At 36.6% G+C, this 13,199-nt stretch overlaps 1 protein-coding gene across 1 annotated transcript; it reads left to right on the top strand.

The window, feature by feature from the left end:
- The first annotated feature begins 662 nt into the window (after nt 1-662).
- LOC121993931 (non-specific lipid transfer protein GPI-anchored 5-like) lies at nt 663-1,555 on the top strand. The gene is made up of 2 exons (XM_042548172.1): nt 663-1,146; nt 1,223-1,555. Exons 1-2 carry the CDS (start codon nt 813-815, stop codon nt 1,363-1,365), a joined length of 477 nt encoding a protein of 158 aa, XP_042404106.1. The 5' UTR covers nt 663-812; the 3' UTR covers nt 1,366-1,555.
- Nucleotides 1,556-13,199: the final 11,644 nt, after the last annotated feature.

The following is a 13,199-nucleotide window of genomic DNA, read 5'->3' as shown; positions in this document are numbered from 1 at the left end:
ATTTTATTTTTCTTAATTTTATTTTGAAAATATCCCTTCAATGAAAGATATTTAAAGAAATACCCTCTCTAAATATTTCTATTGGAGATGCTCTCACCGAAGCAAAGCTCAACAAGTTATAATGGAACACTAGGACAAATTCGAATACTAACACTTAACCCCACTGCTGATTTGTGGATAAAAAGATGCTCTGTCCTCTCTTTTGCAGCTGCATTCGCTCTTATTTCTCTCCTTCCCACCATCAATCGTTTTCTATCAGATCATGCATTCAAATGACTCTATTGTATTCTTTTTATATGAAAATTGGCATCATTGGCAAGCCACCTGTCCATTTTTTTAAGAGTTGGCATCATCCTCAAGCAATATTCAGAAATCGCGTGAGTTAATAAACAACTAGTTTATATACAACTTGAATGATCTTCCCGAGTAAATAGTGATAATCTATTTCAATGTGCGATCAGACACGCAGTAGCAAAACTGAACATTGCTTTTCTTTCTGGAGACGATTTCCTTGAATTCAAAGTTCAAACTTTGAACAACATCCAGGTGTACTGGATACTGCAAACCAGCGTTCTATTTCTTCCATTGAACGTTAGAATTTTCCAATATGTTGACAAAATGGTCGGTATTCCAAGAATCGTCGCCAATTCCAGAGGAACATTCGTCTGACGACTTCTCCTCGAATAATCTACAAATTTGTCAACAAAGTACAGGAGAAAAGGATCATGAGATTTCGTCAATGAGAAGGTAAAGGTAGTTTCCCCGTGTATAAAGTTACACCCTGCCTTCTCTCTGCTTCAGGAACGTCAGAAATGGTAGCGAACATGCAAGCAATCCTTCTTGTCGCAGCGATGGCGGTGGTGGTGCTCTCGCCAGCCGGCATGAGGGCGCAGCTCAGTTCCTGCACGCCGGTCGTCTTGAGGTTGTCTCCCTGCCTTGACTACATCACCGGCAACGTCTCCACCCCATCAAGCCAATGCTGCTCGCTGTTCTCGTCGGCAGTGCAGTCCGACCCGCAGTGCATCTGCGCCCTCATCACCTCCGGAATCGCGGCCGCCCCCTCGTTCGGGATCACCGTGAACCAGACGCAGGCGTTTGGCCTCCCCGCCGCCTGCAGCGTCCAGTTTCCTCTGAGCCAGTGCAACTGTAAGATACTTAAGCTCCTCTGGTACACTTGTCTGATCTTATATATACTAACGTGCCATGGACTAAATCACTGCAGCTAATGCTCCGATGGCATCGCCTCCGATATCATCGCCGCCACCTCCGGGCTTGTCCACGTCGGATGGGAACGCGGTCGAAGTCGGTCTACCTTTGCTGGTGTCTCTGCTGGCGGCGGCGGTGTATCCTCTGGTTGCCTTTTGAGAGGGTAGTCATTTGAGCTGCGATATTGCATTAATGGATGTTTATTTTATGTTATTGTTCTGCGGTGTTTGAGTGGTATTGTCTTCATTTTTGTACTGGTCTTGGTCGATGAAGACATGAGCACCAATAAATATGTACCCTCATTCTTTTTCATTTTGAAATAAATAAGACATTATTAATTCATAGAGAATCCTTCCTTATTAATTTTCACAAATACGAAAGTGCATAGGATTTGTGGTTTGGTCCAAGTCATCCCCTTGGGACGGTCTAGTGGCTAGCATATGAGATACTTTCATTATGAGGTCTGAGGTTCGAATCTTGATATAACCAAGGTAAATGCATCCCTCATGCGTCAATCACTATTCCAAAAGTTAGTAGCCACCTGTAATTTACCTCCTTTGTGTTAGCTTTGGAATGGGTTGGTGGGGGCGCTGGAAATGAGCGTAGTCGCCTTTTGCCACCATGAGTTTGGATGAGTCAAGCTAACTTTGAATGCCAAGGCATTGAGTCACTTGGGATTACCAACTATGGGGATGAGCCAACACCCGACGTTCTCTTCCATTTCAACTATCCTGTTTATATATTCTATGTAAAACATCTCTCTCAATCCCTCCATCGTTTTACAAAAATGATCCTGAATATTTAAAGCTCTCGATTTCGGATAACTCGTCATCTCTTTTCTTAACAATTGTCTCATTACGTCTATATTGCTAAACTTAAATTCTATATATTCTGTTTTTATTCTACTAAACCTAAATCATTACCTTCTAGTATTTCCCGCCAAGATTCTAATTTAGGATTTACTCCTTTACATGTTTCATCTATCAAAATAATATTATCTGTAAACAATATGCATCACGGTACTTCGTCTTGAATGTGCGTAGTGAGTTCGTCCATAATTAGTGAAAAAAGATAGAGACTTAGAATTGATCTTTCATGTAACACTATTTTTATTGGAAGTCTTTACTCTGGTCCTTACAACCTCGAATATATCCTTAATTAGTTCAATATATGTTATACTAACACCTCTCTTTTCTATATTTCTTCATATAATTTCTCTTAGGATTCTATCATAAGCATTTTCTATGTCAATGAATATCATATGTAGATCTTATTTTTACTCCTAATATTTTCAATTAGATGTCTAAGAAGATGTATAACTTCTATTGTTGACATTTCAAATATGAACTTAAATTGATTTTCGATCACCGTGATCTTTTTTCTTTATCTTTTTTCTATTATTTTTTCCAAAGTTTTATGGCTCATTAGTTTAATACCCTTATAATTTACATAATTTTATACTTCTCTCTTATTCTTATATAAGGAAATTAGAGTATTTATCCTTCATTGATCAAACATTTTTTTTTATTTTTAATATCATGTTAAATAATTTTGTAAATCATTCAATAACTTGTTTCCTTAGGCATTTCTATACTTCTATCAGAATATCATCTGGTTCAATAGCTTTTCCATTGTGCATCTCATTTAAAACTTATTCTACTTCTGAAGTTTGAATTTTATGATAAAAATTTAAATTTTTATACTCATTTAAGCTACTTAAATTACCTAAATAAATTGGTCATCTAAACCTTTATTAAAACATTGATGAAAATACTTCTTCTATTACTCTTTTATTTCTCTATCGTTTAGTAATACCCTATTACATTCATCTTTAATACATTTTATTTGGATAAGTTCTCTTGTCTTTCTTTCTCTTGTCTTTATTTGAATTTTATTTGGATAAAATGTATTAAAGATTAGTGTTAAAAGAAAAATGGCAATGCGTAAACAAACTCCAAGTAGACCACGCAATGTTACAAATGTAGCCAACTTGAGCGGCTTGGTCTGTATATCTGCAACTTGATCTTCACTTCGACAATAAACCAGTTTGATTGTTCCATCATTGTTGAGATCTCTTAAAAAATAATACTGCACATCGATATGTTTGCTTCTGCCGTGTAGCACAAGATTCTTAGAGAGTTTGATTGCTGAGTTGTTGTCACAAAAAACTATAGTAGTTTTGAACTTGTTTGAGCTAAAGCTCTTCCAGAATTCTTCTCAACTAGATAACTTGACAAGCACAAGTTGTTGCAGCAATAAATCCAGCTTCTATAGTTGACAAGGAGACAATTGGTTGCTTCTTAGAAGACCATGATACGCCCCCTGTGCCCAACATAAAAACATAGCCTGAAATGCTTCTTCTATCATCTTGATCTCCTGCATAATCACTGTCAGTAAACCTGAACAATTCTAACTTATCGTTTAGTAACACTAATCTCATTTTCCGTATTAATGATGTATGTGAGTCGATTATGTATAACCTGTTTCTATGTGTGGATTGTATGTATAATGCCATCGTCTGTGATGATTTTTGCATATTTGGAAAATGTAAACAAGGTAGAGTGTGTAAACATATTGAATCTATGATTTTTTTTTTTACTTTCCCGACAGAATATCAATGGACAACTTATTCCATCAGTGATTATCGAAAATAAACGCCAATGGAAACAGTATTTTCCTTCGGTATTTCGATAGACTATCGACAGAACCTCTAAATTTCGTTGGTAAAACCATGAACTGGCTAGTGTTAAGGGTTTGTTATTTTCCAGTGGAAATTGTGTTCCCGTCAATAGAAACTGATTGCTAGAATAGTATTTTCAACGTCTTTACCTACAGAATTAAATTCTGTCGTTAAAATATTAATGACGGAATCACATAATCTATCAGAAACCCGTTTTTGACAAATTCTCTAATGACGCATATTTTTGTATTGGTAATATGTCGGTATGTGCATATTTCGACGGATTTTCGATGAATATTTTCATCGATAATTCTTTTTTTTTTTTTTGTTTGTTTGTTGTTGTAGTGCCTGGGTCTCCAAGCTATGTTTCACTTTTACCATAAATTGTATGGAATGTGATTCGGGAAACTTTTGTTTTTCAATTGATTTAGAATGAAATAAAGTGTCTTTGTCTGCTAGTTCGAACAAAATGCAATAACTATGACTTAGGTGATGTATATTTCAATTGTGACACTAGATTAGCAAAAAGTAATTATTGACATTATTGAGTTTGACATCAGGGTGTGGTGTCTAAAATATTGACTCCAACTTTCAGATATATAGGGGAGACAGGTGTTTCTTAAAGTTGGGAAGATGGCTGAGCTTGATGCCATGAGGAATAAAATATTGGCAAGATCTGTAGATTTAATTCAGAGAAAAGTAGGGTCATACTTGGCTCATAGAAATTTTATTCTTCTAAAAAGTCAACAATACATATACTAGTGACAAAAGATTATTACATTTATCCTTAATATGACTGTTAGTTTGTTCTAGATCAACACAAAGTAGGTAAATTATAATAACTAAATGGTAAATGAAAGGGGTGAAATATGGATTACAAGGATTTATGGTTTGACTCTTAGACCTTAATCTTGTCCGGAAGTTGAGTCGGACAGAGGCTGGCCGAGCTGTCACTGGTGCTGACAGAAAGTCACCGAGACGCCTGGTCGATCTGGCACCTGCCGGGAGGGTTCTTATGAGCGGATGACGAGGGGTGGTGACGGGAACGATGACGCGAGGGCCCTACGCACACTCAAATAAGCTTCCCCTGCGTTAGAGACCAAGAACCAGGGAAAAAGTCCCCAGGTCAGGCCCTCCGACGCTCAAGTTAGGTACTTTTTCCCCAGAATCACAGTGAAAGGACGAAAAGTAAAAGACGAGAATAAACGAGTGAGCGTACCTGCGTAGAGACAAAGTATCCCTTTTTATATGGCCGTAGATGCTTCTGGAGTCTGACGAATGTCAAGGAATGTCGGGTGTCAGGTTTTGTCTGGTGGTGAATGACACGTGGCATCTTTCTATAGGTCTGAGAAGGGATCCGGAGGCAACAAGCCACAGACCGTTAACATATTCCTTGACATGTGGTGATTATTCTCTGACAGGTTGTTACGATTCTCTAGCTTGCTTGTCACGTAGTACCAGTTTGCTCTGGTCGGTTAACCTTAGACTAGGTCTTCGTGTTGGTTGATACGTGGAATATCGTACCGGTTCCCCTGTATAAAAATTTTGTACAAGTCTTGAACCATTCCTAACAACCTATTGTGTTCTTTAGAAATTAAATTATGAATCGCAAACGGAACTTAACATTATTGATTCCAAATTTAACTTATCTGTTCTTAGAGGTTTAGATTTGGATCGCAAATGATGCTTAACATTATTAATCCAAGTCCACCCATATTACAAAGTTGATTACATATTTATTTTTAAAATTAGCTTCCAGGTTAAACATGGTGAGGCACTAGGCCTTCTTGGTTATGAGATCATCCACCACTTCCTTGACAAAGCCTTTTAAAAAAATTCAATATTCAATCTCCTTATAGTAACCCTAGGTTTAACCAATAAGAACAATCAAATCACAAGATCAAAAAAGAAAAGAAAAGAACACAAACTCAAATCACAAATTAGAAACCTAGAATCATATGCCTCTTGTGCTTGGTATTTCAAAATCTATACAAAGAAAACTAGTATGATGCGGAATAAAATTACTAGTTATACCTTTCTTTGTAAGCAACAACCTCTTGATCTTCTATCGTATTCCTCTTCTTATCTCGGACGTCGTGTGGGCGACGATCTACCGAGACGAGAACCACCCAAGCTTCCTTCTTCTCCAACAAGTTTCGGCCACCACAAGATCTCCAAGAAAAGATGAGGTTCAGCCACCACCACCAAGCTCCAAAGGATGCTAGAAACAAAGCCTCCTATCTCTCCTTCTTCCTCTAACAATATCCGGCCACCAACAAAACCTCCTTGAGATGAAGATGCCACTGGCCAAGGAAGAAGAATAGGAGATGGAGAGGAAGAGAGGGGCCGACCAACAACCAAGGAAGAGAGGAACCAATAGAAGAGATAGGGTTATGAGGTGAGGCACCTCTACTCTCTCTTTTATATTCCTTGGTCTTGGCAAATAAGGAAAGTTTTATTAAAACTTCCTTATTCTCTTATATGGTTGGCCACCTTAATCCCTCCAAACATGGAAAGTTTTAAACATAAAATTAAAACTTCCTAATTTGTTTCTAGAAATTTTTAAATAAAAATTTCTCTTTAAAAAATTCCCTTCATGGTTGGTCATAAAAGGAAACTTTTATAAATTAAAATCTCTCTATTAAAACATGTGGATGATTTTCAAAAGGAAAGTTTTCTCTAAAATTAAAATCCTCCTTTCAATCTACAAATAAGGAAAGATATCAAATCTTTTCTTAATCTTTTATAGAAATTATAAAAGGAAAGATTTAATTTTAAAACTCTCTTTTAAATCATGAGGATGGTTACAAAAAAGGAAAGTTTTATAAAAAATTAAAATCTTCCTTTTAACTACAAATAAGGAAAGATATCAAACATTTCACTTAATCTTTTGTAGAAAGCTATAAAAGGAAAGATTTAAATTTTAAAACTCTCTTTTAAAACCATGGCTTCCACATAAGAAAGATTTTAAAATAAAAATCCTTTTTAATTTAATGTGGCCAACCACACCAAGCTTGGGTTCAAGCTAGGGCCGACCACCTAATGAAACCAACTCACCTTGGTTTGGCCGGCCCTAGCTTGGGCTCCAAGTTGGCTTGGCCGGCCACCTTATAAAGGTGAGTGAGAAGGTGGGTATGGGTGGGTATAATACTTTATAAATAAGAGGTTACGATAGGGACCGAGAGGAGGAATTGGTTTTGGTCTCCCGATGAAATTAAGCTTCCCGTGTTCGCCCCGAACACCCAACTTAATTTCATCAATAATAATTCATACCACTAAAGAATTTTTATTGAACTACCGCACCAATCCCAAATTACATTTTGAGCTCCTTCTTATCATGTGTGTGTTAATCTCCCTGTGTTTATCTCCCTGTGTTTAAGATATCGAATATCCACTAATTAAATGAGTTACTGACAACTCATTTAATTAATATCTAGCTCCAAGAGTAGTACCACTCAACCTTATCGTCATGTCGGACTAAGTTCACCTGAAGGGTTTACATGACAATCCTTCTGAGCTCCTCTTGGGGACATTATCAACCTAGATTACTAGGACACGGTTTCCTTCTATAATCAACAACACACACTATAAATAATATCATTTCCCAACTTATCAAGCCTCTTGGTTTATCAAGCTAAATTTCACCCTTTGATAAGTCAAAGAAATAAATACTAAGTACACGTACTTGTTACTATATCGGGATTAAGAGCTCACACTTCCATAATAACAAAGGTCTAGTTCTTTTATTAAGTCAGTATAAAAGAACTTACCTTAAATGGTCCAGCTTAATACACTCTGAGTGTATTAGTGTAATTTTATAGTTAAGATAAACTAATACCAAATTACACTACAACTATTCCAATGGCTTATTCCTTTCCATCTTAGTCGTGAGCTACTGTTTATAATTTATAAGAAATTGATAACATGATCTTCTGTATGTGACATCATACACCATGTTATTTACAATATAAATTAATTGAACAACTACACTTAGCATATAAATGTAGGCATTTGACCAATGTGATTCTTTATCTCAAAATAAATGTTTACAAAAAGCTAGACTTTTAGTATACACTCTAACACTTCGTACCTGTAAATCGTGACTTGTAGGCCCAGGACTGCCTTTCCTGTTGCATTCCCCAGCTTGTTTGTTGTCCCGCCAATCTAGACTTGTACGTCGTGTCTGTAACGCCCGCCCTCCCACTGCTTAAGGAGGGACGGGGTTACTTCCTTACATACGTGCATACATATAAAATCATGGCAGCGGAAACAATTATTTAATTTTTTTTCTACACTAATCATCATGCTTATCATACTGAACATGTAGACTTACTAGTATTCATGTATACAACTTAATTAGTACCAACTACTTGAAACATAATTCATGATATCATAAGCATACTAGCATGAAACATAAAGAACATAAGTGCATAACTATCCATACTAGTTAAAGTACTATCAAAATATAAAGATAACACATGATTCATAAGAAACTTAGAACTTAAAAACATATAGCAGTTTTCTTCCACCGTGCCACTGCCACACACACACTTGCCCTTCCTGCTGCTCCTCTTAGTTTAGCCATTGCTTTCCTTTTTCTGCAGTACAAGGAAACATAAAAACTATAAGCCTATAGGCTTAGTAAGTCCCTTTCCTACCCACAAAAACCATGATTCATGCATGAACATAAAGTGATAACATGTTCATTTGGTAAATCATAACATAACATGTGAGAACATAACATAAAGTCATATCATATCATGTGAGAGCATAAACATAAAGTCATATCATATCATGTGGAGCATAAAGTCATATCATATCATGTGAGAGCATAAACATAAAGTCATATCATATCATGTTTATGTTATAAAGTCATATCATATCATGTGAGAGCATAAACATAAAGTCATATCATATCATGTGAGGACATAAACATAAAGTAGTAACATGATCATATAAACATTATGGACATATTTCCAAGAACATCTTTAAGAAGCATAAAGAAAACTTATAACATGAACTTGTGAATGTAAGATGATCTTTTGAAAACATGTATCATGAAATGAGTATATGCAAGATGTCCTTTTGAAAATATATATCATATACATACTTAAACATAATCTCAACATGAGGGCCCGGCTTGTACCACATACATACATAAATGTGCGCATCCTAAATAGATCCAAGGTAGCAAATCTTGAACCTACTAGGAACTAGGCCCGTTTCATAAACCATCGACCTAGGGGCACTTAGAAGCCCATCCCTTTTACTAGGCCCATTTCATAGACCATCGACCTAGAGGCGTTTGTGGAGCCCACCCTTGGTACAAGCCTTACAAAGTAAAATAACATGTCATATCATGTCGTATCATAACATATCATGTTCTTGTCATTTCATAACATTTCATATTCTTATCATATCATGAAGAGTGCTCTTGATCCCAACATAAGGGAAGCATCTCTTAGGCTTTTCATCTTACGTAAGCCTTGCATAAACATAGCATGATGGCACCAAGTGCACATAACATATAGCATATCAAAAAAACATAACATGATAACATGAAGTGCACATTATATAGCATCTCATAAAAAAAACATAGCATGATAACATGAAGTGCACATATCAATTAACATGGTGACATAAGAATTCATCTCATATCATAAGAGTCAACATCATACATGATTAAGGTTTTTGAAACTTCTTACAAGCTCTAAATCATGCTTGGCCGAAACATATATACATACATCATAGCTTTTCAAACAACATGGATACATGAAATCAACTACCTAAGTCTTCATAATCATTATTCATAGCATGTAAGACCTTAGGAACCCTAGGTAGCTTCTTAACCTCATTCTTCTTATCTAGGCCAAAACATGAAGGCATGTTTTAAATTTTTTTCCTTTAATCAATTTAAAGCATGAAACTTTTGCAACCTACATAGCATAGTAAGTGAGTCTTTTGGTAACCATAAGTGAGGTTCTAACTCTAATATCCAACCTTGGCCGAAACCTCAAGGTGGTGTTTCTAGGTTTTTCATGCAACATAAACCATGGAAATTTAACCTAACATTGTATAGAAAACCATACATCATGAGAAGCATAAACAATTATAGTTTAGGTCTACAACTCTCTCTAAGCCTCTAATTCAACCTTGGCCGAAACCTAAAGATAAGGTTTCTAGGTTTTTCATGCAACTTAAGACATGGAAATTCAATCTAACATTGTATAGAAAATCATACATCATGAGGAAGCATAAAACAAGCATGGTTAAAATTCAAAACCTTGCCCTAGACCTTGTGTTCATCCTTGGCCGAAACCTAGGGTAAGACTCTAGGTTTTGTTTATACATCATGTAGCATGAAAACTTAACTAACCACATGTAATAGATCATGTATCCTGAACAAGCATAAACAATCATGTTTTAGGTTTCAACACTTTGATCTAACCCTATGTTCCATCTTGGCCGAAACCTAAAGTACGTTCTAGGTTTTATTTATACAACATGTAGCATGAAAACTTAACTAATCAACATGTAACAAATCATGTATAATGAAGGAGCATAGACAATCCTGTTTAGGTTTCAACACTTTGATCTAAACCCTATGTTCCATCTTGGCCGAAACCTAAAGTGAAGTTCTAGGTTTTATTTATACAACATGTAGCATGAAAACTTAACTAACAACATGTAATAAATCATGTATCATGAGAGAGCATAAACAATCATGTTTAGGTTTCAACACTTTGATCTAAACCCTATGTTCCATCTTGGCTGAAACCTAAAGTGAAGTTCTAGGTTTTATTTATACAACATGTAGCATAAAAACTTAACTAACAACATGTAATAAATCATGTATCATGAGGGAGCATAAACAATCATGTTTAGGTTTCAACACTTTGATCTAAACCCTATGTTCCATCTTGGCTGAAACCTAAAGTGAAGTTCTAGGTTTTATTTATACAACATGTAGCATGAAAACTTAACTAACAACATGTAATAAATCATGTATCATGAGGGAGCATAAACAATCATGTTTAGGTTTCAACACTTTGATCTAAACCTCATGTTCCACCTTGGCCGAAACCTAAAGTGAAGTTCTAGGTTTTATTTATATAACATGTAACATGAAAACTTAACTAACAACATGTAGTAAATCATGTATCATGAAGGAGCATAAACAATCATGTTTAGGTTTCAACACTTTGATCTAAACCTCATGTTCCATCTTGGCCGAAACCTAAAGTGAAGTTCTAGGTTTTATTTATACAACATGTAGCATGAAAACTTAACTAACAACATGTAGTAAATCATGTATCATGAAGGAGCATAAACAATCATGTTTAGGTTTCAACACTTTGATCTAAACCTTATATTTCATCTTGGCCGAAACCTAAAGAGTGAGGTTCTAGACTTTTTGTTACAACATGAAGCATAAATTGTAAACTTTGACAACCATAAGTGACCACAACTCCTCATCTTGGCCGAAACTTGAAAGGAAATCCCTAAGTTTTTTTTTTTCAAAAATCTTTAAACATAAAGCGTACGAAAACTATTGTACTGCAGGTGAGGGGATACTTACATCTCTCGCTTAATCCTCTAAGAGAAGTACCCTTGGTTGTGAAGCTTTTCCTAGAGAGAAATGCTTGGTTCGGCAATGGTGAGGAAGGAGGGGTTTGTTTCGGTGGAGAGGAGGAGGGAGGAGGAAGAGAAGAAAAATGAAATTTTCGTTTTCTTTTCTCCTTTTATTCCAAATGAAAGGAAAAAAGGAAAAATGAACTTTTCCTTCCCTTTTCTTTTACTCATCCTAAATGAAGGGAGGAAGTAAAACTCTCTTTTCATTGTAAGAAGAGGAAGGAAACTTGTACTTCTCCTCTTTAGTGAAGAGAGCCTTCACTTTCCTTACCTTTAACCATAATTTCCCTCTTTTCATATCACCACACCCTTGCTGGGGCTACTGGTTATGACATGGAACCACTTACTAAGAAGTCCAAGGTTCAATCCTTGGTCATGCCTCTTTTTGGTTCTTTTTATTAATTTTTATTTTAAGAAGAATCCACATGAAACCTATTTAATCATGCATAAATTCATGTAAAATTTCTAGGGATCCTATGGGTGTTACAGTCCCCCATACTTCATAAAAGTTCGTCCTCGAACTTAAAATAGCTCCGGTTAACTAAGGTGGCCTAGGACTTCCTGCTGAGTGCGTCAACCACTTTGTTCGCCTTTCCCGGATGGTAGAAGATCTCGCAGTCATAGTCCTTTACTAGCTCAAGCCATCTACGTTGTCTCATGTTTAGGTCCTTCTGTGTGAAGAAATATTTTAGACTCTGGTGATCTGTATAAATCTTACACTGTGCTCCATATAGATAATGCCTCCATATTTTGAGAGCAAAGACCACGGCTGCTAGCTCTAAATCATGAGTGGGGTAATTTCTTTCATGTTCTTTGAGTTGCCTAGAGGCATAGGCAATGACTTTGCCGTTCTGCATGAGTACGACTTCGAGTCCTAATCTGGAAGCGTCGCTGTACATATCGAACCCTTCGTTACCTTCCGGAAGAGTGAGAATTGGAGCACTGGTCAGTCTCCTTTTCAATTCTGTGAAACTCTTCTCACAATCGTCTGCCCATTCGTACTTCTTATTCTTCCGGGTGAGAGCTGCCATAGGGGCTGCAATTCTGGATAAACCCTCTACGAACTTCCGGTAATAGCCTGCTAGCCCGAGAAAACTTCTGATCTCACTAGCATTCTTTGGCCTGTTCCAGTTGCTCACAGCTTCAATTTTGATTGGGTCTACCATTACTCCATCTTTAGAGATAACATGACCCAAAAATGATACTCGATCGAGCCAGAACTCGCATTTGAAAAAATTCGCATAGCTGCTTCTCCTGAAGAATTCGCAAAACTATGTTCAGGTGTTCGGCATGCTCCGCTTGAGTTCTCGAATAGATGAGGATATCCTCAATAAGACGATCACAAATTTGTCGAGAAATGTTGAGAATACCTGATTCATCAGGTCCATAAACAAGGCAGGAGCATTCGTCACTCCGAAGGGCATAACTACGAACTCATAGTGTCCGTATCTTGTTCGGAAAGCCGTCTTTGGTATATCATCCCGTTTCACTTTTACTTGATGATAGCCATACCTCAGATCGATCTTAGAGAAAACGGTGGCACCCTTCAATTGGTCAAACAGGTCGTCAATCCGTGGTAGAGGGTACCGGTTCTTGATTGTCACTTTATTTAGCGCTCGGTAGTCTATGCACATTCGCATAGACCCATCTTTCTTCTTCACAAACAGTACAGGAGCTCCCC

Source organism: Zingiber officinale, chromosome 6A, assembly GCF_018446385.1.
Source record: "Zingiber officinale cultivar Zhangliang chromosome 6A, Zo_v1.1, whole genome shotgun sequence".
NCBI classification, from domain to species: Eukaryota; Viridiplantae; Streptophyta; class Magnoliopsida; order Zingiberales; family Zingiberaceae; genus Zingiber; species Zingiber officinale.
The sequence above is the reverse complement of the archived record's forward strand: the minus strand, read 5'-3'. Positions and strand labels throughout refer to the sequence as shown.